At 59.6% G+C, this 24,016-nt stretch overlaps 3 protein-coding genes and 1 long non-coding RNA gene across 12 annotated transcripts; 2 read left to right on the forward strand and 2 right to left on the reverse strand.

Annotated features, from left to right (window-relative positions):
* Positions 1 to 6,461: 6,461 nt before the first annotated feature.
* LOC114014646 (uncharacterized) lies at positions 6,462 to 9,329 on the reverse strand. The gene is made up of 3 exons (XM_027799080.2): positions 8,253 to 9,329; positions 7,736 to 8,065; positions 6,462 to 7,216 (listed from the first exon to the last, which is right to left on the reverse strand). Exons 1-3 carry the CDS (start codon positions 8,305 to 8,307, stop codon positions 6,933 to 6,935), a joined length of 669 nt encoding a protein of 222 aa, XP_027654881.2. The 5' UTR covers positions 8,308 to 9,329; the 3' UTR covers positions 6,462 to 6,932.
* Positions 9,330 to 11,229: 1,900 nt separating this feature from the next.
* On the reverse strand, positions 11,230 to 13,380 carry LOC102059389 (uncharacterized). Of its 5 annotated transcripts, none has more exons than XR_008729867.1 (4): positions 13,233 to 13,380; positions 12,106 to 13,022; positions 11,813 to 12,033; positions 11,230 to 11,706 (listed from the first exon to the last, which is right to left on the reverse strand). It is a non-coding gene; the product is annotated as an uncharacterized LOC102059389 (long non-coding RNA). The 5 variants fall into 5 exon arrangements; XR_008729868.1 differs by lacking the exon at positions 11,230 to 11,706 and having other exon boundaries at positions 11,715 to 12,033; positions 12,106 to 12,406; positions 12,917 to 13,022; XR_008729869.1 differs by lacking the exon at positions 11,230 to 11,706 and having other exon boundaries at positions 11,715 to 12,033; positions 12,106 to 12,406; positions 12,917 to 13,048; positions 13,233 to 13,379.
* LOC102059219 (natural killer cell receptor 2B4-like) lies at positions 13,061 to 18,706 on the forward strand. 4 transcript variants are annotated; one of them, XM_055696487.1, is made up of 8 exons: positions 13,061 to 13,307; positions 16,075 to 16,395; positions 16,468 to 16,746; positions 17,127 to 17,249; positions 17,760 to 17,824; positions 17,953 to 18,018; positions 18,176 to 18,241; positions 18,375 to 18,706. In XM_055696487.1, exons 1-8 carry the CDS (start codon positions 13,280 to 13,282, stop codon positions 18,459 to 18,461), a joined length of 1,035 nt encoding a protein of 344 aa, XP_055552462.1. In that variant the 5' UTR covers positions 13,061 to 13,279; the 3' UTR covers positions 18,462 to 18,706. The 4 variants fall into 4 exon arrangements, 3 of the variants coding, with proteins under 3 accessions (XP_055552462.1, XP_005434848.3, XP_055552461.1); XM_005434791.4 differs by having other exon boundaries at positions 13,305 to 13,973; XR_008729863.1 differs by lacking the exons at positions 13,061 to 13,307; positions 18,176 to 18,241; positions 18,375 to 18,706 and adding exons at positions 13,688 to 13,973; positions 17,421 to 17,619 and having other exon boundaries at positions 17,953 to 18,019.
* Positions 18,707 to 20,636: 1,930 nt separating this feature from the next.
* On the forward strand, positions 20,637 to 22,695 carry LOC102059050 (CD48 antigen). 2 transcript variants are annotated; one of them, XM_005434790.4, is made up of 4 exons: positions 20,637 to 20,832; positions 21,379 to 21,696; positions 21,780 to 22,040; positions 22,335 to 22,695. In XM_005434790.4, exons 1-4 carry the CDS (start codon positions 20,682 to 20,684, stop codon positions 22,427 to 22,429), a joined length of 825 nt encoding a protein of 274 aa, XP_005434847.2. In that variant the 5' UTR covers positions 20,637 to 20,681; the 3' UTR covers positions 22,430 to 22,695. The 2 variants fall into 2 exon arrangements, with proteins under 2 accessions (XP_005434847.2, XP_014131921.1); XM_014276446.3 differs by having other exon boundaries at positions 20,638 to 20,832; positions 21,382 to 21,696.
* Positions 22,696 to 24,016: the final 1,321 nt, after the last annotated feature.

The following is a 24,016-nucleotide window of genomic DNA, read 5'->3' on the forward strand; positions in this document are numbered from 1 at the left end:
CACATGTGTGTTGGGGCATGTGCGTGTGTGTTGGAGTGTGCACGTGTGTGTTGGGGCGTGTGCGTGTGTGTTGGGTCATGTGCATGTACGTCGGGGTGTGCACATGTGTGTTGGGGCATGTGCGTGTGTGTTGGAGTGTGCACATGAGTGTTGGGGTGTGCATATATTTGTTGGGGTCTGTACATGTGTGTTGGAGTGTGCACGAGTGTGTTGGGACATGTGCATGTATGTCGGGGTGTGCACATGTGTGTTGGGCCATGTGCATGTGTGGTGAAGTGTGCACATGTGTTTTGGGGCGTGTGCGTGTGTGTCGGGGTGTGCACATGTGTGTTGGGCCATGTGCATGTGTGGTGGAGTGTGCACATGTGTGTTGGGGTGTGCACATGTGTGTTGGGGCATGTGCGTGTGTGTTGGGGCATGTGCATGTATGTCGGGGTCTGTACATGTGTGTTGGGCCATGTGCATGTGTGGTCGAGTGTGCACGTGTGTTGGGTTGTGCATATATTTGTTGGGGTCTGTCGATGTGTGTTGGGGTCTGTAGGTGTGTGCTGGGGTGTGTGCGTGTGTGTTGAGGTGTGCACGTGTGTGTCGGGGCGTGCACGTGTGTTGGGGCATGTGCTTGTGTGTTGGAGTGTGTTCATGTGTGTTGGGGTGTGTGCGGGTGTGCACATGTGTGTCGGGGTGTGCATTTGCTTGGGTGTGCATGTGTATGTTGGGCTGTGTGCTTGCATGTCTGTGCATGTTGGGGTGCATACATGCACGTTATGGGTTTGTATCCACATGTTTGGCTCACTGGGGTGTTTTCACACATGTGCATGTATGTTGGGGTGTCATTTCCATGTGTGTGTATGTTTGTGCATTGTTCGTGTGCCGGTGTGTATGTGTGTGCAAGCATGTTGGGGCATGTACACACACATGAGCATGGTGGGGTGGCTTTGTGCTTCCATGTGTGTCCATCTGTGCATGCCTGTACACGTGTGTGTGGGGTGCGTGTCTCTGTGTGCGCGTGCACCCTGAGGTACACGCACACTGTAGGTGGCCGGGCATGTGCACCCACCCCGGACCCTGTGGCACCCACCAGGGACCCCACAGCACCCACCAGGGACCCTGCACCACCCACGAGACCCCACCCCACCCACCCAGACCCCACAGCACCCCCCCGGCACCCCACAGCACCCACCCAGGACCCCATGACACCCACCCAGGACCCCGCACCACCCACCCTGAACCCCACAGCACCCAGCATCCCCGCGGGTGCCGGCGCTGAGCCCCTCGCCCCCTGCCCACACGCCACGGCCCTTGCTGGTGGGCAAAGCTCCAGCTCCCGCCATGTGGGCTTGGTTGATTTTTTTTTTTTTTTGGGTGGTTGTTGTTCAGTTTCTTTTTTTTTTTTCCTTTTCTTATTTTTTCCTTATTTTCTTTTTTTTTTTCTTTTTTCTTTTTTTTTTTTTTCTTTTTTTTTTTTTTCTCTGAAATAGGATTTCTGGCCCTGAGGGTTTTAGAGAAAACGTCGCGAATGGGAAGCAGCGCAGGCAGCCGGAGTCAGCAGGCGTCTCCCACGCTCTGCCAGGATCCAGGACCCACCGCACACCCCAGCACCGAGGCCAATGTTGGGGTCACCCCTCCCCCCTAGCACCCAGGCTGATGTTGGGGCCCCCCCCCCAGCACCCGGGCCAGTGTTGGGGTCCCCCCTCCCCCTCAGCACCCAGGCCGATGCTGAGGTGTCCCCCCACCTCCACCCATGGGGCAGGCGGGGGTCCCGCCCCCGGGGGGTGGCTGTGGTTTGGGGTCCCTGCTGGCTCTTGGGGACGCCACAGCACCCACCCAGGACCCTGCACCACCCACGAGACCCCACAGCACCCACCCTGGACCCCACAGCTCCTGGCTCGGGGTGGGGGGTCCTGGTTCCCTCCTCGCCAGGAACCCGCTGCTCCCTGCGGGGGCACTCAGGGACCCTTCAGGTGGCCTTGGGGACCCCCAAACCCCTGTGGCACAGCCCCCGGGGACACCGGTGGCCGTGCCGAGACAGATGCTTTGCGATGAAAATAAAAGATGTTTTATGAAAAGTAATAACAGCGGCTCTTCTGGTGGGGGGGGGAGCGGGGGGGCGATGCAGGTTGGGCTGGCTTGGCAGGGGGAGGGGGGGGGACACGAGGTGGGGTTGGGGGCACGTGGGTGCCCCCCGGCATTGCCGCGCCCGGGGGCTCCTCTTAGCCCAAATGGGGTCAAAGTCCTTGGGCACTGGAGGGTCTCGTGGGGTGGGAGGACCCCGGTGGAGCTGCCCCCCCCCGGGCACCCGGGGCTGTTGGAGCAGGAGGAGGAGGAGGTGGCCACGGAGCGGAGCGAAACACGAAGGAGTTTTCCAAGCAGGAGGAAGGGGAGCGAGGGCAGGGGTGGCAGCGGCCGGGAATTTGCTGATGGGCACACGACGCTGCCGCGTTGGCCGCCTCCTGGGTTGGGGGTCAGGGGGAGCAGCTGAGGCAGCACCAGCCCCCAAACCTTGGCAGACTGGGGGGCACAACCCCCCCGGGGCAGCACAGCCTGGCCAGCTCCGCGTTAGCCCATCGCCCCCGGTGGGTTGAGCGAGCCTTGTGGCCACGGTGACCCTTGGGGACATCCTTGGTGGCACGGGCTCTGCGAGGCGAGAGGTCTCACCCCATCTCCCCCTTGTTCCTAGGTTGGGGTGGGGGGCTGGCAGACCCGGGGGGGGGGTACACAGCACCCCCAGCACCCTGCGGAGCCGGGACTGGCAGCGGGATTTGTTTGCTCCCACCGGCAGAGCGCCGGAGGCAGGACAGGATCCCCGCCGTGTGCGGCGAGCCGTGCGCGCCCATCTGCGCCAATAATAATAACAATCATCATGATATTTATACAGAGCCTAATGGCTCCGAGCAGCTTCCAGAACCCATTTGGAAGCAGCCAGTCGCTTTTCCTCATTACGAGCGATGTGCCGGAGCGGAATGGCTAACGAAGCCGCTCGTTAGCCGGCCCCAGGTCCGGACCAGGGGTCCCCAGGGAGGTGCGACGCTCGATGCTCCCGTGGCGGCTGAGGTGGGATGCAGGGGCGACGATGGGGAGCAAAAAACCAAATTGGAGATATTTTTTTGGCTTAGGAAAAGCACCTCGGCGGAGAAAAGCAGGATAACTCCTCGCTTAACGAAGCGGCCAGGCTGGCAAAGTTGATACCCAGCCCCTCAGACCCGCATTAAGGTCTCTTTATTATTATTATATTTATTTTTTTTTAAAAAGCAATTACGAGGAAGCCTCTTTGCCTGACTTTGTACATTCCTGCCGGTGTGACCTCTATTCCGCCGTAATTAACTAACTGCCTTCCAAGGGGGGCTGTGGTGGGCGCTGCTCACCCAGCTCCTGCCTGCTCCGATTCCCTGAGGAAAGGCAGCTTCCCTCGCCTCTCTGGCCTCCTTCCCCTCCTGCCTCCTTCCCCTCCTGCAATAACTGCTCAACTCCTTGGCCGATTTCGAAAAAATTGCACAAGTGGGTCAAAGTCACAGGGATAAAGGAGATTGGGATGATGAGAGGGGGGTGGGAACAGCGCTGGGTGAGCTCAGCCCTATATTAGACATCAGAGCATCCCCACCAGGCGCTGCAGGAGGGCACCCAACCCTCCACAATTTGCTGATGCCGTTTTTTTCTTTAATTCTTTTATTTTTCAGATGAATCCCAGGAAGAGGTGATGGAGGTGGGACTCCAGCCCGGGAGCAGCTCCCAGGGGACCATACGCTCTGGCTTCCCCAGCCGGTGTCGGGGTGGGTGCTGGGTGCCAGCCGGGTGCTGGGTGCCAGCTCGCAGCTGGTCCTCACGGAGGCATTTGCTCAACGGACACCAGACAGATGGGGACGTGCCGGAGAGCCCCCGCGGGGCTGCTGTGCCGTGGCTCCATCGCTGCCTCGATTGCTGCCGAGCCACAGCGGGGGCAGCCGGGCAGGGGGGCAGGGGGTGACGGTGCCCCAGCCCCGGCCCGGCCACTGGGACCCCATCCCCAGCATCCCAAACTGCTCAGCCAGCACCCCCCCCATGCCGACAGCGCCTGGGACTAATCCTGCTCGGGGGGAAAATCCGCTCTCCTTCCCCCCAGCCCCAGACGGCGGCTGAGGACTGAGCCTGTTTTGCCGGCACTAATCCTGTCCCCGTAACCCGCTGCCCATGCTGCCTGCACTGCCTGTCCTTCTCCCGCTGCTCCCCATCACTGCCATGGGGGTTTCCCCCATGAAGGGCGCCTTGAGATGTGTCTCCCCTGGGTGCCGCGGTCAGGGTCCCTTTGCCCCTTGGTGCCTCAGTTTCCCCATCTCCCAAACCCTGCAGCTCCCTGGCGTCAGGCTGAGGCGAAGACACCAGATTTGGGTGCCACGGGGCAAAAAGGGGACACAACCTCGAGCAGATCTGGTGGTCCTCCTCAACCCAGGGCCAGCCAGGTGCCGTCTCGCCAGGGATTTAACCCAAACGCTGCTTCCACCATCACCCCAGGGCTGGTCCAGCCCCAGCTCCGAGCATCACCTCCACCACAGAGCGCTGGTGCGAACCAGGGGCGGGGGGCACCACCTTTTAATATTTATTCCCCCCCCCGCCCCCCACTAATTTCTGGCGTGTGCTTACATCTTCTAACGAGGGTTTTATTTGTCGTGTGTGTTTGTTTGCCTGCCGGGCTCGGCTTTCGGACAGAGGTGCTAATAAAGCAGACATCTGTCACTGGGGATTAGATTGTGTTCTTGTTAACACGCTGTTTCCTTTAAATAAATAATTGTCCCCCAAACCGGCATTTAATTATTAAAGCAAACACTGGTGCAGGCCTGGCACGTGGGTGATGGGCGAGCGGGCTCCCCAGGGACCCACCAGAGAGGCCGGGGTGGCCTTTGCGCTGAAGCAGATTCAGGAGCATCCCCAGGGGAAGCCGCCCCCATCCCCATCCCCATCCCCATCCCCTCCGTGGGGGCAAATCCGGGTGTCCCACCCTGGAAAACCATATGGCATCCTGGTCTCCTGTGAAACCCCCGGCTCCCACCAGTGAATTTTCCTCTCTCCTTCCTCCTCCTGCCCCCGAACCCCACCATCCTCCACGACTGATGGAACAGCCTCGGTCGCAGGCTGCTCCCCCATCCCAGCACCCCATGAGGTCGAGCCGCACTTAATGTATTATTTTAATCAGCTCCACTCCTGGAATAAGAGCAAAGCGCTTCGTTGAAAGCGCCGGTGGCAGGGAGAGGGGTGGTGACACCGGTGTCCCCTCGGACTCGGTGTGACCTTGGGATTGCGGCTGTTGTACTCCTGGGGCAACGCTTTAATTATGCCCAGGACCTTGGAAAAATATGGTTCTCCACGTGCTCAAGCAAGGGACCCCCAGCTGTGGGGGTGGGGGGCTGGGGCTTGTTGGGGGTGATGGAGCCCCCCGCTTGCTGGGCAATGACCCAGCTGGGCAGCACCGTGTGCCACCGGCCATGGAGCGCAGGGAACGAGCCTGGGGTGGCTGGGGGTGTCTCAGTGCTGGGGGGGTGGGGGTGGGTTTGGGGGAGCCCCCCCCCCCCCGAGTCCCCCCTGTGATGGGGGAGAAGGGCAGCAGGGCTGGGAGTGGGCGCTGCTTCCCCAGGCATCGCTGCGGGAAGCTGCTGGACCCTGGGATTGGGGGGGGGACGGGACACCCTGGGATCGCTGCTTGATCCTGGGATCACTGTGGGACCCTGGGATTGCTGTGGGACCCTGAGATCACTGTGGGACCCCGGGATCGCTGTGGGACCCTGGAATCACTGTGGGACCCTGGGATTGCTGTGGGACTCTGGGATCATTGCTGGACCCTGGGATTGCTGCTTGGTCCTGGGATCGCTGTGGGACCCTTGCTGCTTGGTTCTGGGGTCACTGTATGGCCCTGGCATTGCTGCTGGATCCTGGGAACACTGTGGGACCCCTGGGAATGCTGCTTGATCCTGGGATTACACTGTGGGACCCTGGGATTGCTGCTGGACCCTGGGATCGCTGCTTGGTCCTGGGATCACTGCCTAACCCCAGGATCACTGTGGGACTCTGGGATCACTGCCTGCCTGGTGCCTGTGGCAGGAAGGAGGATGCTCAGCCCCCTGGGGTGCGGACAGTCCCTCTGGGACCAGCACTTGGGGCAGACCAGCATCCATCCTGCCTGGTACCCAGCAGCTGTGGGATGGGGTGGCACCAGGGATGCTCTTGGGATGAAACGTCACGGCAAAGCGAAGCCCTCGGGTGCCCCGGCAGGGCTCTCCTTCCTAATCGTCCTTATTTGCCCAGGCCTAATTCATAAATCAGCAGGCGCGAGTAATTTCCCCAGGAGAGCATTTAGACGGGAGATTGAATGAGTAATTTACTGGGAACATTAAGACAGCACCAGATAACTTATTTATGAGAACTTTTTGACAGATCTGCCACTCAATAATTTATGCCGCGAAGCATTTAGTCAGGGTCACCAGTAAATAATTCACTTATTATAAACTATAGAAGGTTTTATGAGACGCTGAATTATTATCTCGCACCAGATTCGGGGCTGTAAATATGGAACCGATGATGTCCCGGTAATGGAGGTGTCCCCACCTCAGGTGCGCTGAGACCCGATGCTGCGGCACACTCGATGCAGCGGCTGCACCGGGGTGTGTTTGGGTCCTACCAGGTACCGGGGGGGCTGCCACCCCCCCCGGGCTGCGGTGGCCTCTGGGAGGAAGAGATGTTGATGCATTTTGGGGCAGCTGCTTGTGCAATAGATGAGGGAACTGGGTGTTACGTCACGTCCTTGAGAGATTTTATTAGAACAATCATGGTTTTCCCCATCTGGGGAAACTGAGGCAGGGCAGCCACCGCTCCTGGAGCCCAGAGTACGGGCTCATCACTGCCGTGGGAGTGGTCCCCAGGGAATGGTGATGCCGGGGGGCTCAGCCACTCCTGGATCTGCTGAGACCTCACCCCCCAGCTTGGTGGCTGTCCCTGGTCACGATGTGGACGGCGGCCACCACCAGCAGCAGCAGCCCAAAGATGACGGCCACCAGATAGCCCTTCACCACGCAGTAGCCATTCTGTGCTGGGCACATCCCCGACCTCCCCCCCTTGTCCAGGGGCTGCCCCCCACCTGTGCCCTGTGTCACGGTGTCTCTGCCATGTGGCTTGGTCGCTTCCCAGGGTGCCACAGTGCTCCTGCTGTGTCCTCCTGTGCCACCGGTCCTGGTCACTGTCTCAGATGAGCCATCTGTGAGCACAGGGCATGGCATGAGCCACATGTGGCTGTTTTGGGGACAGGGGACTGGCCCCTGCCTTGAGGGGTCTGGGTGCCACCAGAGCTGGGTGCAGCACCCTGGGCGTCTAGGTGCCACCAGGGCTGGGTGCAACATCTTGGGGGGTCTGGGTGCCACCGGGGCTGGGTGCAGCATCCTGGGGGTCTGGGTGCTACTAGAACTGGGTGCAGCATCCTGAGGGTCTAGGTGCCATCGGGGCTGGGTGCAGCACCCTTGGGGGGGTCTGGGTGCCACCGGGGCTGGGTGCAGCCAGTGCAGTGGGTGAGCTCAGACATCAAAAGAGGAAAGGGAATTTCTCCACCGCTGACTACCTGCCCATCCTGGGCTCCTCCTGATGGTCAAGGGTGGGGGGTGCCATGGGATGGGTGGACTCGGGGCACGCAGTGGCAGCCCACCCCCATGGGGACATAGCTGTGGTGGACCGAACCCAAGCCTGGTCCCCATGACCCTCCTCCCTCCATCCTCGAACTCACCATGAACCATCAAATAGTAGTAAAAGGTCTTCGGCTTGGTGGGGTCGGACAAAGTGTCCACGGTCACCTCATAATTCCCGGTGTCCTCCAGCCTCAGCAGCCTGATCTCCAGTGAGAGGTTGCTGGGGTGGATGAGCAGCCGGCCGTGGAACCTCGGCAGGAGGCTGAAAGTGAACATGCTCTTCGTGGGCTTGGCCTCGGCTATGTGGGTGCCTCCGAACCTCCAGGTGACCCTCACGATGTTCGCAGAGATGGAGCGCAGGGCTGGGAAGCACAGGGACTGTCCCTTCACCCCCTCCAGCCACTTCATGCCGTGGCAGAGCTGCAGACCTGCCAAGGGATGGTTGTGCTGAGGACCACAGGGTGTGGTGAGGTCAGCAGGGTGAGCGAGGGTGGTCTCCATCTCCCCACCTCCCTTCAAAAAAGACCACCCTGAAGCATCCCTAGGGATGGATGCTGGTGCATCCCAGCCCTGCCTGCAGCAAACTGCCCCCCCCAGCCCCAGCAGCATCCTTACCCCTGGGTGCTGCCAGCAGTGCCCAGCAAAGCAGCGTGGCCCTGGCTCCGGCCATGTCCCCTCCTTGTGTGGGGCTGGCTGGGGGGTTGAGCAGATGCTGTGACCCCCGACCCGTGGGGCTGAGCCCCACAGGGGCAGGAAACCGCCTGGGGCCGGCGGGAGGATTGCAGGGGGCTCACTGCCAGGAAGGACACTGGGTGCTCGTGGGATGAGGGAAGCGGTGACTCGGCCGGTGGGTCGGGCTTCGCTGAGGAAGCGATGGCAGCTGGTGTGTGCCAGGGCGTGCCAGGGCCTGACCCTGCCCTGGGGGATGGGCAGGAGAGGAAGGGGCAGCTCCCACTTCACCGGTAACGTGTGGGTGGTGAATAACCGGCGGAGGTGCTGGGACCGGTGGCCGAGGGGATGCAGGGGTTTGGGGTGCATGGGCAGAGCTGGGGTCCTGCCCTTGTGCAACCCGGCCCTTTTCCCATTGGAACCAGCTGGGAACAAGGACACAGCTGCAGGCGCTGCCCCCCAGGACAGGTGAATTTTGGCTGGGGCTGGGGGATGCTCAGCCACTCTGCACGATGCTCTCAGTGGAAGCCTGGATGCCACCCCTGCACAGCCTCCGTCCCTGCCCCGCTCACAGGCGAAGGTGCCCACCCGGTTATTGCGTCGCGGAGTGATTTGGGATCAGCACACGGAGCCAGACCTCAGCTCAGGATGGATGCTGGGTGGGGGGGGGGGGGGCGTCAGGGACCTCAGCCCAGGGCCAAGCTGAGAGCCCCCAGGGATGAGCCCAGCCTGGCTGCCACCGAGCATGGTCGCATGCTGCCACCTCTCGGGCAGAGCCACGCTCCGGCCTGGGAGAGGATTTTGCTTCAAAAATCCTGTGGCTTTTCCTCCCTTGGTGGTTCAGAAGCGGAGCACAGGCGGGATGCTACGGGGATGGGCTGCAGCCCCATTAAAACAGGAAAGCATTAAAAAAGCTGCCGGCGTGAGAAGGGCAGGGGGGCTGTGGGGGTCCCCACGGGGACCCCGACAGTGGCATCCACGCTCAAGCCTCGTGCGGGATGGCCGCCCGCATCCCGCTCCCACCCTGCAGCATCACCTGCCCCACGCAGCTGGTTCAGCCGCACCAGCTGCTTTCCCCAACACTGGAGGGTTGCTGGAGCTGGGAGAGCAGCCCCACGTCCCCACGCCACCGCACGGCCCCACCAGCAGCTCTGCCCACACACAACCCCCCCCCCAGCCCTTCGCCGCCCCCCTCGCCTGCGCATCTCAGGGGCCAAATTTAGCTGGAAGGGGAGTGAGAAACCGCGGATGATGCGCTGAATAAAAACACCCTCTGCAATGCGGTGCTTCAAGTATGCAGCATCTTCCCTTCCTCCTCAATGTGGTCTGTGAAACGTGGTAAATGTTTCCCTTTCATTCCTCTTTTTTTTTTTTTTCTTCCCTTTTCCCCCCGCCTCTCTCCCGTGGCTTGCGCTCCCTGGGCAAAGCTCTTCCAGCCCAAGGAAGGTCTCCTTGATGTAAATTGTTCCCTACATGTTGAATGGAGCCACAGACAAAAGCTCTAATTAATCGGCTCAGCCCCTTCTCTGGAACGGAGGTTTTCAACCTTGCAAAACGCTGCTTTTCCCTTTGTAGCCTTAATTAGTTTTTTTGCTCCTCTGCCTGCGAGGGGGAGGAAGGGGCCGTGGGAGCCGGCGTGGCCCACGTCACCGCCGGGGCACCGTGCAGGGAGGGAAAGCCAGCGGAGCTCCTCCAGCCAGGCTTGTGGGGTCAGGCCGTGCCTCAGTTTTCCCCCTCCCCGGCGGGGTTGAAGTCGTTGCACCCTGGTTGCTGCTGGGTGATGGAGTGGGCACCCATCGGCTTGTGCATCCTTGGGCGTGCGCACCAGCAGCTTTCAGGCTCGTTGGAAACCTGCTCCAGTTGCCGGAGAGGCTGAGCTGATCCTCTGCCCCCCGTGCCGTGACCTTTTTCCAAGATTTTTGCTGGGAATCTGCCCCTTTCCTACACATTTGCCCAGTTCCCAGCAGAACCAGCCCACTGCTGGGGGTGGCGGTTTCACAAGCAGAGACCCCCGGTCCCCAGCTCACCGCATGCATCTCCCAGTTGCCAGCCACAGTTTCCCCGCCAGCATCCAACCCAGCAGTGGGACTGGGGAATGGCTCAGGGCTGCGGCGGAGGCAATGAGCTTACCGTAAGGTGATTAGTGGTGGGGATCGGAGGGCAGAAGCAGACGGTGGGGTGATCGGATTAGGGGCCGCCAGCCCTGGTGCCTCTTGCTCTCTTCCAGCAGCTCTGCGGCTGTCTGCCATCCACCAGACCCAGGTGATGCCACCGGGCAGGGGACAGCGTGGGTATGGGGGAAGCCTGGCCTCAGCGAGGCTGTGCCTGGCTCGGAAAACCCTGATATCCCAGGAAAAGCCAAGAGTGCTGCTGGATCGTAGTACACCCGCTCTCAGGACAGGTTCATTAATACCTACCAATGATTTAACGAGGTGGTATATGTTGGCTGGGGCTAAAAAGGGGACCAACAAACTGCTGCTGTGCCCAAATAACATGATGCTCCTTCCACACGGCGCCCCAACCTCAGTTTACCTCTCCGTAGCAGATCTGGAGTTAAGATATTTGGGAGAGGGAATAAACCTTCCGGGCTGCTTCATTAAAAGATGGCGAGGAGCGTTACCGCAAGGCTGGAGTGATGCTCCTCAATCCCTGCATCCCGATCCCATCGTGACGGCTCCATCCCAGAGTGAGGGTCTGGCAGCGTGCTGGCTGGTGGAGCCTGTCCCTGTTTGCTCCAAAAAAAAAAAAAAAAAAAAAAAGAGAGCCCTGCCTTGAGGGTCTCCCTCTGGGGTGGTGGGAAGCTTTGCCCTGGCTTGTTGGAGGGTGAATCCCCCTGTGGCCTGTCCTCTCCACAGAACAGCCCAGAAGTTGTTCAAGAACCCAAAATATAGAATACGGGGGCGGAGGTAGATTTTTCTTTATTCTGCGCTCAGGGGGGTTAACAGCTCCCCACTGTTAAAAGTGGCCCATTTATTGGGGACCAATGTGATGCTCACAGCGGGGTGGGGGCTGGAGGCTACTTTGCAGGTTCCCTAGTTGGGGGGGGGTCCTACCCAGCACCCAAAGAGCCGGGAGCACCGCAGGAAGGGGGTCCCTGCTGCCGGACAAGGATGTGTGTGCCATGGGAATGCCCAGCGCCAGCGGTGGAGCAGCCCCTTGGCTCTGCAGGAGGGCCACGAATAGAGACAGAAGGTGGGGAAGGGGAGGGGGGACACATCCCCTGCCCCACCCCCCGCCAGGGGGGTGCTGAGGCTGAATTGTCACAGCACAAGCTCAGAGCACTTGTGGGACTGATCCTGTCACGGCGACACCGGTTCCCAGCCACCTCGCACACCCTCTGCACGCCGAGTCCATGGCTAGATCTCCCATTTATTTATCTCAAAGGAATTTAAGTCTGGAGCTGGAGGGACAGAAAATCTCCCCAAAAAAATGTAAAATACCTACAAACCTGGGGCCGCAGCACGGCAGGCTGCCCCGGCATCGGTGCTGGCTGTGTCCCAGCTCACCGCGTTACTGGCGTTGCAGCGGCAGACGGTGGAGTTGGCATCCCCACGGAGCTGCAGGTGCAGCCGGGGCTGGTGGCCCAGGGCTCCCAGGGCATCCCCGCTGCAGGACCAGCTGTAGGAGACGCTGCCGGTGCTGGGCACGGTGCAGAGCAGCGAGAGGTTGCACCAGCCCTGCTCCCAGTGCAGGATGCGTGCCTCCAGGAGCAGCTGGCCGATGGGCTCTGTGGGGATGGAGCTGGTGAGAAGGGATGGAGGGGACAGGGGGATGGGGACACGGGGACACGGCTACTCACCCCACACCGACACCTGGAAGCACAGGGCAGTAATCGAGCCTGAGGCATCCTCAAATTCTGCCTCATAGGTCCCACCGTCTGCCGCGCTAACCGGGCTGATCCGCAGGGAGAGGGTCTCCTGCTGGAAAGTAGCTCTCCCAGAAAAGTGACCCCTGGGGGGTGAGGCTACGCTGTTCTTCTCAGCCGTCAGGATCTTCTGCCGGTACCCCGCATCCAGCCCCACTCACCATTCGACTCTTGCCCACCCCAGCGGGGGTCTCTCCGGCAGCAGCCACAGCTTTTCCCCAGCATTCCAGGGGTCCTAAAGCAGAGAGGGGCGAGCAAGTGACTGTGGCCCCGGGAGATGCCCCATGGAGGGGGCACAGCCACCACCAGCGCAGGGGGGTCCCGCACCCAGCACAGCCCTGCTCCATCCCTCCCTGGGGATCAGAGCCTCCGGCACCGCGTGCCTTCAGCCGCCCTTGGTTCCACTTGGGGAAGCCAAGCGTGGTTTGGGAAGCCATTTTCAGTTCCTTTTGCTCTCCCATCCTCCATCTCCACTGTAGCTTTGGCTGGCGAGAAAGATACTCCCAGCCACGCACCGTGGGGGTTATTTTATACCAATATATTTCCGTTATCTAAAGCTAACGGAGAGGGAATCCCATTTTCCAAAGGCAGGAGGCTCTGACGAAGCTCTCACTCACCACTCTCCCCTGTGAGCCAAACCCTCCCCAGCAGCGCATTTTTTCCCAGATGTGCAGCCCTTCCTTAAAAAAAGGACTTTTTCTTTTTTTACAATAATTCCCTCTTAATGGCCCAAATTAAGTCGTACCCTTCGTGCTGCGACTTTCTGACCCTCCACACGCACCTTTTGCTTTCAGCTTCCATTTGTGGGGGTTTCTTTTCTTCACCCAGCAACCCGAGAGACCGCTCTCATCCTGTGACAAGGTGATTACTTGTTAGTCTGTGTAAAAAAAAAAAAGAACAACCCCTCAAACACAAGCCGCAGCCCAGCGTTGGCCCCGGGTGCGCTTGGAAGAGCCGTTTGCCAAGGAATTTTCCAGCCCCACGTGATGGCTGGTGCTGAGGCTGGACACAACTCATTGCAGCTCCTGCGATAAGCCCGGCTGCCACCCGCCTGCGCTTACCTTGGGCTCAGCAGAGGAAGAAGAGGGAGACAAGGAGAGGAAGGGTGATGTGCTCCATGGCTGTCCCAAGGAAAGGTGGGAATTGGGGTGGGAGACTGGGGCAGGATCAGCCCCGGCTTTGCATCAGCTGGGAGGCCCCTGGCCAGGCTGCTCCACTCCCCAGCTCCCTGACCCCACGGCATGGTGGTCTTTGGGCTGAGCACTGCTCCCCAGGGGGCCAAATTCTGCTGTTGGGGGCTGTCCCCTGCCTGTGGTCGGGGTGCTGGACACATCTGCACATCACAAACTGCTGCCATGAAGGACCTGGTGCAGCTCCTCCTGAAGCGAGTTGCAAAGGGAAGGAAAAAAACCCCAAAAACCACTTCTCCCCACCCGCCCCCTGCTAATTAAAATTAGTTTCCTGAGGTCTGCAGCCACCCAGCCCTGCAGCTGAGCTCACCGGGGCAGCCACCAGCATGTCCTCCCCCACGGGGACCTCAGCACCCATCCTGGAAGAGGGGTGGCCTGGGGGGCAACAGGGTGGAGGAGACCACATGGAAGTGGAGGATGCGAAGGAACCGCAGGAGGGAGAGAAAGTCGCTGGTGGACAGTCACCATCTCCGAGGGGTTCTGCACCTCCCTGGCTGCAGGGACCTTGCTCCAGTGCCACCAGGAGATGCACCAGCATGGGGGGACCCGGGTGCTCACCCGCATTGTTGGTGCTGCTGTGCCTGGTGCTGCTGCCCGCTGCCAGTGACCAAGGTGAGGGGGGGATGCGGTGCCAGGCTTATCAGGAGGATGGGGGCTTACGGCACAGAGGGGAGGCTGGCGGTGGGTGAGCCCGGCTGCCCACGCGGGTGGGGAGGTGTTGCTGCTGCATGGGGAGCTGGGTGCTGGGGAAAGGCTGGCCGTGCCGCTGGCGTCCGTGGGCACTCAGGCCAGAGGGGGCTGCAGGGTCTTGGGCAGCGAGCTGGGCTTGGGGTCCCTGGGGAGATAAAGCAGGGCTGGGGTTTTTTTGGCTTTGCTTCAGTTCTGTGTCCGGTCCCACCCAGAGCGGGCAGAGCCGCGATGCTTCTCACGCAGCGCCAGTTCCCCTTTGCAGGCAGAGCTTGTCCAAAATAAATCACTTGCTGGAGCAGTGCTGACCCTTCCTGAACCCCAAAATGCAGCTTTTTGAGGCTGCATCTCTCCACTGAGCAAGCAAGACATCTTTTTCCCCATGAATTCAGGGGAGCTGCTGGTGGCTGAAGGTCTTCTTCCTAAAGCCAGCAACTTCTGCATGAGGGAAGCAGATAAATGCCCGGGTCTGGGGCCACCAGCTTGGTGGCTGGAGCATTTCCCAGCTGCATGTCCGCATACTCCATCCACCCTTCCCTGCTCTCACAGGGACTAGGTGAGCATCACCTCCACCCTCCCTCTCTTGCCACCTCTCCCAGCCTCATCGCCCACCCTGATGGTGCGGAGCTGGGGGGCACACGCTGCTCGGGGGTGCGTTGCTTGCTTGAAGCTGCAGAGCCTGCAGCAACCATGGGCTCAGCTGAGCTGCAAAACTTCCCTGCAGGTGCTGGCACGCTTAACCTGAGGTGTGCTGCACCGGCCCAGCACTCACTCTGGCTGTAGGCAGAGGGTTGCAATCACATCTCCAGGCAGGTATTTTTTGCATGATTTCTTCTCCAACTCTGCATACTTGGAGACATGCTCTTGGGCAGCTCCAGGAGCCTAGGATAAGGGTGTTAAGGGGTCTTCACGTTTTTCTTGCAGCACTGAACACCTACAAAGCAATAATAGACCACAGCTCCTATTTCTTGCAGGCTGTTTAATACTGGGAGGGGTGGGAAGGGCCCCCATTTGTAATGAGCTGTGGGTCTCAGGTGCGAGCCATCAAGGTGGCAACTGATAAATAGCGCCTGCTCCCAAACCTGCTCCTTCATTTCCCTGGGGGAGGATGCTTCTGCCTTTGCTTGCTCTAGCTTCTTGTGCTCCTAGATCTGCTGAGCAATGGGATGTCCCCTCTGCATGCAGGGGGCTGGGGAGGGCAGGCATCCTCCGCGGCTTTGCCAAGACAAGGTTTAACCTGGAGCTCCTTGGAGTCTGGTGGCTGCGGTGGCAAAGTCACTGGCCCCTGGGTGCCCTCCGAGCGTGGCTCGGTGTTTGGACCACTTGTACGGAGGCAAAACCCTGCTGGGGGCTGCAGGGTGGGAGCTCCGCTCCTGGAGGCCGACGTTTGCCTTGAGGGCCACGAGGTGGGGGGTTGTGTGGGGCTGTGCAAAGCGCCCTCGGGGCCAGGCAGCCCCCCATGCTGCCCTGACCACAGGCAGCCCTGCGGAAGCAGTGAGGCTGCGTGCACCCTCAGCCCCCGTAGCTGCGGGTGTTCCTTTGTTGTAGGGGCTTTTTTTTATCTTGCCTCTACCAGAGCCCTTGACATCCGGGGCTGCACTGAAAAGAGGGAGGCAAGCACAGAAACTCAAGAAAAATAAAAAAAAAGGGGTTCAGCGGGCAAAATTCCTGTTGTTCCCCAGGGTGAACAGGCAAGGAAGGAAATGGGGTACAAATAAGCGACCAGGTGATATGAGCAGAGGGTCTGCACCTACCCCTGCTCTGGGCAGGGGATGTTACATGACCCATCTGCAAAGTGTGGCCAGGGCAGCGGGTGCAGGAGATGTGCCGCCAGCCTGGGATGGTGCAGGGAGAAGGGTACCACTGCCATGGGGGTGGGAACCGGGCTGAGCTCCCTGTCCCTGGGGAGCCGGAGGGGTCGTGCTGGGGGCTGCGGCTCTGGGGCATGGTGGGCTCCAGTGGCTGTGCCCCCTCCATAGGGCATCTCCCGGGGCCACAGTCACTTGCTCGCCCCTCTCTGCTTTAGAATGCGTGGAATACCAGGAGCAAGCCGTGGCTGCTGGCAGAGTGTTGCAGCTGCTGCCGGAGAGACCCCCGCTGGAGTGGGCAAAAGTCGAATGGAGAGCGCAGCTGGATGCGGGACACCGGCAGCGGATCCTGACGGCTGAGAAGAACAGCGTAGCCTCACCCCCCAGGGGTCACTTTTCTGGGAGAGCTACTTTCCAGCAGGAGACCCTCTCCCTGTGGATCAGCCCAGTTAGCGCGGCAGACAGTGGGACCTATGAGGCAGGATTTGAGGATGCCTCAGGCTCGATTACTGCCCTGTGCTTCCAGGTGTCGGTGTGGGGTGAGTAGCCGTGTCCCCGTGTCCCCATCCGCCTGTCCCCTCCATCCCTTCTCACCAGCTCCATCCCCACAGAGCCCATCGGCCAGCTGCTCCTGGAGGCACGCATCCTGCACTGGGAGCAGGGCTGGTGCAACCTCTCGCTGCTCTGCACCGTGCCCAGCACCGGCAGCGTCTCCTACAGCTGGTCCTGCAGCGGGGATGCCCTGGGAGCCCTGGGCCACCAGCCCCGGCTGCACCTGCAGCTCCGTGGGGATGCCAACTCCACCGTCTGCCGCTGCAACGCCAGTAACGCGGTGAGCTGGGACACGGCCAGCACCGACGCCGGGGCAGCCTGCCGTGCTGCGGCCCCAGGTAATTTGCCATCCCAGAATGGTCAGGGTTGGAAGGGACCTCAAGATCGTCTAATCCAAGCCCCATCTAAGGCAGGTTCTTCTAGTTCAGGTTGCACAGTCACATCCAGGTGGGTTTTGCATATCTCCAGTAAAAGCAGGATTTAGGGGATACACAAGCCGCACGGCTTCCAGTCCTCTCAGGGCCTCAGCGAAAATGCAGAGGACATCATGCTGATCATAAAATATGCCCAATTTTCCCTCCTGGTGGAGAGAAACATGATGCTGAGCACGGGTGGTGTAACCAGGGTGAGGTTTCCCAGTTACCACTGAGTCCGTGGGCTGCAATGGAGATGGTGCTTAGAAATTGCTTGAGGCTCTGCTCCGCTTTTCCTCCCCCAGGGCTTTTCAGAATCATTCCATGGGGGATAGTGGCCGTGTCCCTGGGGCTGGCACTGGCCATCTCTGTAGCCCTCGTTGTCACCTGCTGCTGGTGGAGGAAGCGACGAAAGGACCCTCCAGGAGGTTTGTCCCTGGGGTTGGTGTGGCAGCTCGTGGGGTGGGCAGCAGTGGGACTGGCTGTGCAGCCCTTGCCTTCTGTCATGCTACTAATGCTCTCCATGCTGGCCCTGGGCTGCTTCCCTCTCCTGGGGCTGGTGCGGGGTAAGCCACTGGGCACTGTTACCCCCCTGCCAGGTGCTGCACAGGGCACAAAGTCTTTGCTCACCCCCGCTGATGCAGGGTGGTCCAGGTTGATGAGCTAGATGAAGCATCGCAGCAGCCCAAGCGTCGGTGCCCAAACCTGGAGGTCTCATCCCCTGGGGTCCAGAGGACTGTTTGGGTTTGGGTGTTCATTTTATTTGGAGCTGAAGCATCCCTCCCCAGCCCCTGCCAGGTGCCCACAAAGTAAACCTTCCTGGTTGCCAAGGGACCTCTTTCTCCCTCTGCTTTGTTTGAGGGCTGACCCCCCACCTCCTCAGTCTGGGGGGGTCTAACGCATCAGCTGTCTGACACTGACCCTTCAAACTCCCCCAGGATGCGTTGAGCAGAGTCTGACTGTCTATAACGAGGTGGGAAAAGCCGAAACTGCTCAAGACCCTGTGAGTGCTGGGAGTGTCCTTGGGTGTCCCCTCCCTGTTCTGCCTGGCAGGATGGGACATCTGTCTGGAAATGTCTGCCCCCCTCGGGTTGCATCCTTTAACCAGTCTGGGGTTGCTTTCTCCTCCAGAATGGGACTGGTGAGGTCGCCCTGGAAGGAAACACCATCTATGCCGTCATCTGCCCCAAAACACTGGTAGGGTCAGCCCATGCTGGCAGCGGGGACCAGGGCTGTGCCGTGGGCTCAGCTGTGCAGCCCCCAGGCTGGACACATTTGTCCCCACTACCAAATCCCCCCCTTTTTGCCCAAAGTTTCCTTTTCTTTGTGCATCTTGACCGTTTCTCCCTGGCAGGGACCCAGCTGCCATCGGGGGCCTGAAAACACCACCATCTACTCCATGGTTCAGCCCACTGGGAAGGTGAGGGTACCCTGCCATGATCCCTGTCCCTCTGCGGTGGCACAGAGCCTCGGGTCCCCTCGGTTTGTCAGCCGGGTGCTGGGTTCATCACCCCACTCCCATGTTGCCTGATGGTGGGTTCTCCGCTCCGCAGTCTTCTGTCAGGAGGAAAAGGCTGGACCCAGCTCTGTTTTCCACTGCCTACGTAGATGTCATGGACACTGGACTGGTGGGGAGATGAGCCCTGGGTATCTTCGAAGTTTGTTTGTTTTTTGGGGCTGCGAGGAAAGGGTGAAAGATTTGGGATGGGAACCTGTCTAGGGAGGGGACAGATGTGAAATTGGACAGGCAGCGCCATGAAGAGAACACACGTAGTGTCCATGTGTTCAGTGCCAGCGTGTGATCTTGTGGGATTTTGAGGTCTTGACAGGTTTGATACGCTCAGGAATTTATTTTTTCGCTGCAAATAAAAGCTGAAGTACAATTGTGGTGCTTCTTTCATTAGCTTAATTGGCTATTGATAGCCTGCAATGTACGTCTGGCACAGGGAAGTGGTGGGAACAGCCTGTTTGTGGCTCAGCCTCTGAAGTGATGGGAGTCTTCTGTGGAGATTCACGTTGTGGAGTTCCAGCCGTGTGTGTCGGGCAGGGGAGAGGTGGCCCAGGGCAGGGTGGTCCCTGCCTGCACCAGCTGGGCATGGCCCTGGCTGCCCCACGGCGAGCTGAGACCGGAGACGCCGCCACAACCCTTTCCACGTAAATTATCCCGTGCTCTTATGGCACAGGTGGCCCTGGGAGAAGGATTGAAGAAAGAAGGGGCTCTGGCTTCAAAGATCTTCCCAAAAGGAAGATCAAGGGCTTTTCTCTGGGATTAAAATGAAATGTGGCACTTTGATGGCAGCGTAGGGAGCAGCGGCAGCTCCGCGGTGCTCCCCTCCAGCCTGAGTCCTCGTGTCAAAATAGCTTTGTGGCTGCTCCCTGTGAAACGAGCATTAATTGGGATCATTAACCGGGAGCTGCGCTGGGAGGCTGGCACGGGGAGGGAGGGGGGGGTCTGGTTGCCACAATAAGGGGATTTAGGGGGCTGGGCTGGCATGGATGGGGGTCAGGCACAGTGCGCTGGCACTGCTGTTGGAGCTGGGCTGGTTTATGCCATCCCAAGCCCCATCTGCTGTGTCAGTTGAATACTTCTTACATCCCCCTCCCCACGGGGCTGGGTTCAGCGGGAAAAGTTCAGGCAGGATGGAGGGGATGGAAACCCTTCGGTGCTGGGGATGCAGTGACAGCCCTTGCTGGGCTGTGGCCACTGCCTGTGTGCGGGGGCTAAAGCAGGAGCTGCATCGCAGCCCGAAATGCTGGGTCCCCACATTCCTGATGAGTGGAAACATCTGAAGGCGACAGCATGGAGCCTGGGGGCTGACGCATCCATCAGCCTGTCGTGCTCCTGCTGAAGCCACGCTCCATCACGGCGCTGTAATTTACGCTAATGACCTGCTTCTGCATATTGGAGATAATTTGCAGCGCTCTCTGCAAGTGCTGAGGCAGCACTTTGCTCCCTGCCAGGGAAGTTTGCTTTCCCGTCTCCGCCGGTTCCTCTCACTGTCATGACATCAGGCACGGGAACAAGCCAGGGGACGCTCGTCACCGCGGTGCCACTGGATTGGCGGCAGCGATCCGGCCACGGCGTCGTCGAATGGCTGCTGGTGTGCTCGTACATCCTCGTTTCGGCTGGATGGGGACCACTCAGGGTTGAAATTAAACTGGGTCAGGGCTCAGCGGGTGCCACTGTCGCTCTTTGTTCATGGCCGGGGTCGGACCCCGTCTCCTCGCTCGCGGCTGGGGTGGTGCGTGGGAAGATGCTGGAGACCGTTTGCCCCCAACAAGGGGGCTGCACCAGCTTCGCTGCCCCGTGCATCCCTCAGCTGGAGCTCAGCACAGGCCCTGAAATGTCATCTTTCAGGAAGGAATCCAGGCTGGAATTAAAATCCGTTGTTTTAAGCATCTGCCCTGGTGGGAGTCCAGCGTGCCGGGGCTGCAGCACGTGCTGTAGCATCAGCCAGTCATCCCTCCTGTCTCCTTCCCACCTATATCATCACCCACAAACCAGGGTCCCAGGGATGCCCTGAACACCCGTGCTGGTGGTCCCAGCTCAAGCTGAGGCTGCTCAATGGCATGTCTCGTGGCCTTGGTGATGACAGACCTGAGTGGAGAAATGGGGGGAGCCCTGTGAGTTGGTTACAGCAGCTTTCGAGGGGAGATGTGACCCCTGGGGTCTGCATTTCATTTATCAGGATGGGGTGCTGAGTCTCTGGAGGGGCTCAAGGTGAATTATTTTCATTTTTGTTTTGCTTCTCAGCTCTGTAAAGGAAGCACAATCTGCGGTTGTCAACCACGTGCGTCAACCACATGCTTCCTCCACCAATCCCTTTCCGGCAGAGCCCCTCCGAGCCCCAGGATTAACGATGGTGGCAGGGGCTACAGGCTCGGGGTGGGGGTCCTTGGTGGGTGGCTGCCTGGTGAGGGGGATTTCGGATTCCCCCCCTGGGGTCAGGTGTGGGCACAGAGAGAAGATGGCAGCCAGGCTTACCACAGCGCTCCTCTTCATCATGCAAGGTATGGCGGCAGGTTCTCCTAGGGTGCGGGTGCTGGGCTGGGGGGAGGTGGCTTGAGGGATGGGGGGGACCTTGGGGATGTGTCTGTGGGTAACCCCTCCCGCCCCGTCCCAGCTCCCTCCCCTGGCTTTTCCCATCCTGGTGCTGCATCCGAGCTGTGATCCATCGCCCCCCTTCCCATGAACCCCCCTGGCATCGCCAGTACCAAGCTGGGGGCCCACTATCGGGCGAGCATGGAGGGAGCGAGGACCCCCAAAATGAAAGCAAAGGGAATAAAACCCACCAACCTTAAACATTGCGGAAGTTGGGTGGTTCTGTGCTTGGGGAGAGGAAGAGGAAGGTCTTCCATCAGCTTGTTGTTGTTTTTGTCCTTGCAATGTGCCTCCAAGGCCAAGGCAGTGCAGAGCTGCTGGGAACTGGGGAGCAAACGGGTTATTTGCATTTTCCAGATATTTGGGAGGAATGGAGGTCCCCATGTGGTGACAAGTCCCGTGGAGGGGTGGGCTACATCTGACTGCCCAAGTGACACCCATCTCTGCTTTCTCAGCAGCCGGGGTGCGACAGGGTTGGTCATCGGAGGTGGTGGGGGCCGTTCATGGGGTGGTGTATCTCAGTCCCAGCCTGCAAAACCAGACCTACCACCAAATCCAATGGCGACGTGACAACGTAATGAAGATTGCCAGCCGGGACGGCAGCGCGCCGGTCCAGTACCCCAACACCCCCTACAAGGGACGCCTGGAGCTCTTCCCCAACAACACCCTAAAGATCAGCTCCCTTCAGGAAACAGACAGCAGCACGTACCAGGTGTACCTGGAGGATGTCGAGGGCAAGGAGCACATCGAGAACATCCTTCTGACGGTGTATGGTGAGCTGGGGGGACGGGAGGGTTGTCCCAGTGCCCACACTGGGAGGGATGGGGATGCTCCAACATCCCGCTGCCTCTTGCAGACCTGGTGCCGAAGCCCACTGTGAATGTTGAGGTGATCGGGGATGAGCCAGTGTTGTGTGAAGCCATCCTGAAGTGCTCAGTGGGGCTCGAAGGGGTGACCTACGAGTGGGAGCGGTCCAAGAAGGTCCCACTGGATGCGGGTGGTTCTGTGCTGCATGTTTCCTTCAACCCCTCGCTAGAAACCTACACCTGCAAAGCCAGCAACCCCGTGTCCTCCAACTCCACCTCGCTGACCTACAGGCACCCCTGCTCCTGGATAGGTACTGCCTGCCATGGACGTGTGAGATAGCAAAACTCGGGTGGGGTGGGCAGCAAGGTGCCCTTGGCTTCGGGGGGAGTGGGGGGTGGTCCCCCAGAGCAGTGGCCGTGACCCTGAAGATGGCGGGTCCCTGCAAGGCTGGGAGTGCCTCATGGGTCAGGAGTGGTGGGTCCTGGTTTTCCCCCTGTACCATGGGCTGGTGGGTGGCAGGAACCCACCTGGGGAGGGGGACGGGGGGCCCCTAGGGAACCCCACAGCCCCCCCCCCCACACCCTGGATCTCCCTCTGCCTCCAGGTGAGTCCTCCAGTGCCGCATCCTGCACCACCACCAGCGTGCTGATGGCCCTGGGGTACTTCGTCCTCCTCCTTTTCCTCCTCCCTCTGGATTAAGGGTGCTCTTCAGTTGACCTCTGTACTCATCTCAGCACCCCCCACCACTGGACCAGCACCTGGATGAGGCCCCCAGGCTGGCTGGATGCAGAAAGATGCAGGTGCTCAAGGGAACTGTTAGAACCAGCATCGGTTACACCATCACCCACCTGGTCTCTGGCTGCTCCGCTGCTGCCTTCAGGGTCCCTCCTCCCCTTCTCTCCTTTCCTTCATTCAGAGATCATGTTCTTCAGACTGGAATAAAACGGGTATGAATATTGTTGCAACCGGTTTTTGTTTGATTGTTTGGTTTTCTTTTTTTTTTGAGAATGCCAGCAATCTAAATTGCTAAATTAATGGTTAACTGCTTGGAAATCCTCTTCTCCCCAGCCCTGGGATCTGTGAGGAAACCCAATCTATCCCTTTCCTGGGGGTCCTCAGCCATCACCTGCTGTGGGTGATGCCCTTGATGGGACTGATGAGCCGTGGGACAGTGCAGGACAGTGCACGATGTGTTTAGCTTGAAACTGGGGACACCGGCTGGGTGCGAGGACACCAGAGCATCTCGTGGGGGCAGAACTAAGGTGGTGCTTTTCTCTCTGTGAGGGAGGGATCCGCAGGGTGACTATGGCCTCTGTCTTCAGAAACATCTCTGTACACATTAAATGAATTTTAACCCTAAAGACCACATTTTTAGGTACCTGTTCTGCATTCTCTGGGCTGGGCTTGGCTGCAAAGGGTGCTCATGGACTGCAGGAGATGATGGAAGGAGCCGTGTTTCCCACCCAACACCCTTGCTGGGGACAGGAGCCCCTCCACAGTTGTCCCCCACAGGAGGAGCTGGTTCTGGATGGCGGGACATGGGCTGTTGGGGTGGGAGGATGCGTCTTGTGAATGATGGTGATGGTCCCTCAGCCTGCAAGGAGGGATGGGGACATGTTTCAGGGCCACCGCAGCTCTGGGATGTGGCTGCTCCAGTGAAGCAGCTCAAGAAAGGGGAGAACCAGGTTCCTACCCTTCATAAAACCCAAGAGGCATCGCTTTCCAGAACTGTTTTTAAGTAAAGACACCTAAGGTCAGATTCATCAAAGGGTCAACAGGGACCTTGCTGACTCATTTGAAAAATCAGTAAGGAGCACGAGTCTGGGGGCCTTGGTGAGGACAGACCTGAGCAGAGAAATGGGGGAGCCCTGTGGGTTGGTTACAGAAGCTGTCAAGGGGAGATGTGACCCCTGGGGTCTGCATTTCATTTATTGGGGAGGGGGATTAGGGTGGGACATGGCGTGCTCTATCCCCAGAGAGGGTCAAAGTGAATTATTAATTATTTCTTAATAGAGAGATCACTTAAGGAAGGGCAGTTTGCGGTTACCAACCACATGGTTACCCCACCAACCCCTTTCCAGCAGACCCCCTCCGAGCCCTGCGGTAAAGGCTGGTGGCAGGGGCTGCAGGCTCGGGGTGGGGGTCCTTGGTGGGTGGCTGCCTGGTGAGGGGGATTTCGGATTCCCACCCTGGGGGTAATTAGCAGCTTGGGGTAATTTCTACTGGTGGGCTGATGGTTTTAGCACCAATGTTTATTTTTGCAGAAATCCACCCCCCCTTGTTGAA

Source organism: Falco cherrug, chromosome 19, assembly GCF_023634085.1.
Source record: "Falco cherrug isolate bFalChe1 chromosome 19, bFalChe1.pri, whole genome shotgun sequence".
Taxonomy (NCBI): Eukaryota; Metazoa; Chordata; class Aves; order Falconiformes; family Falconidae; genus Falco; species Falco cherrug.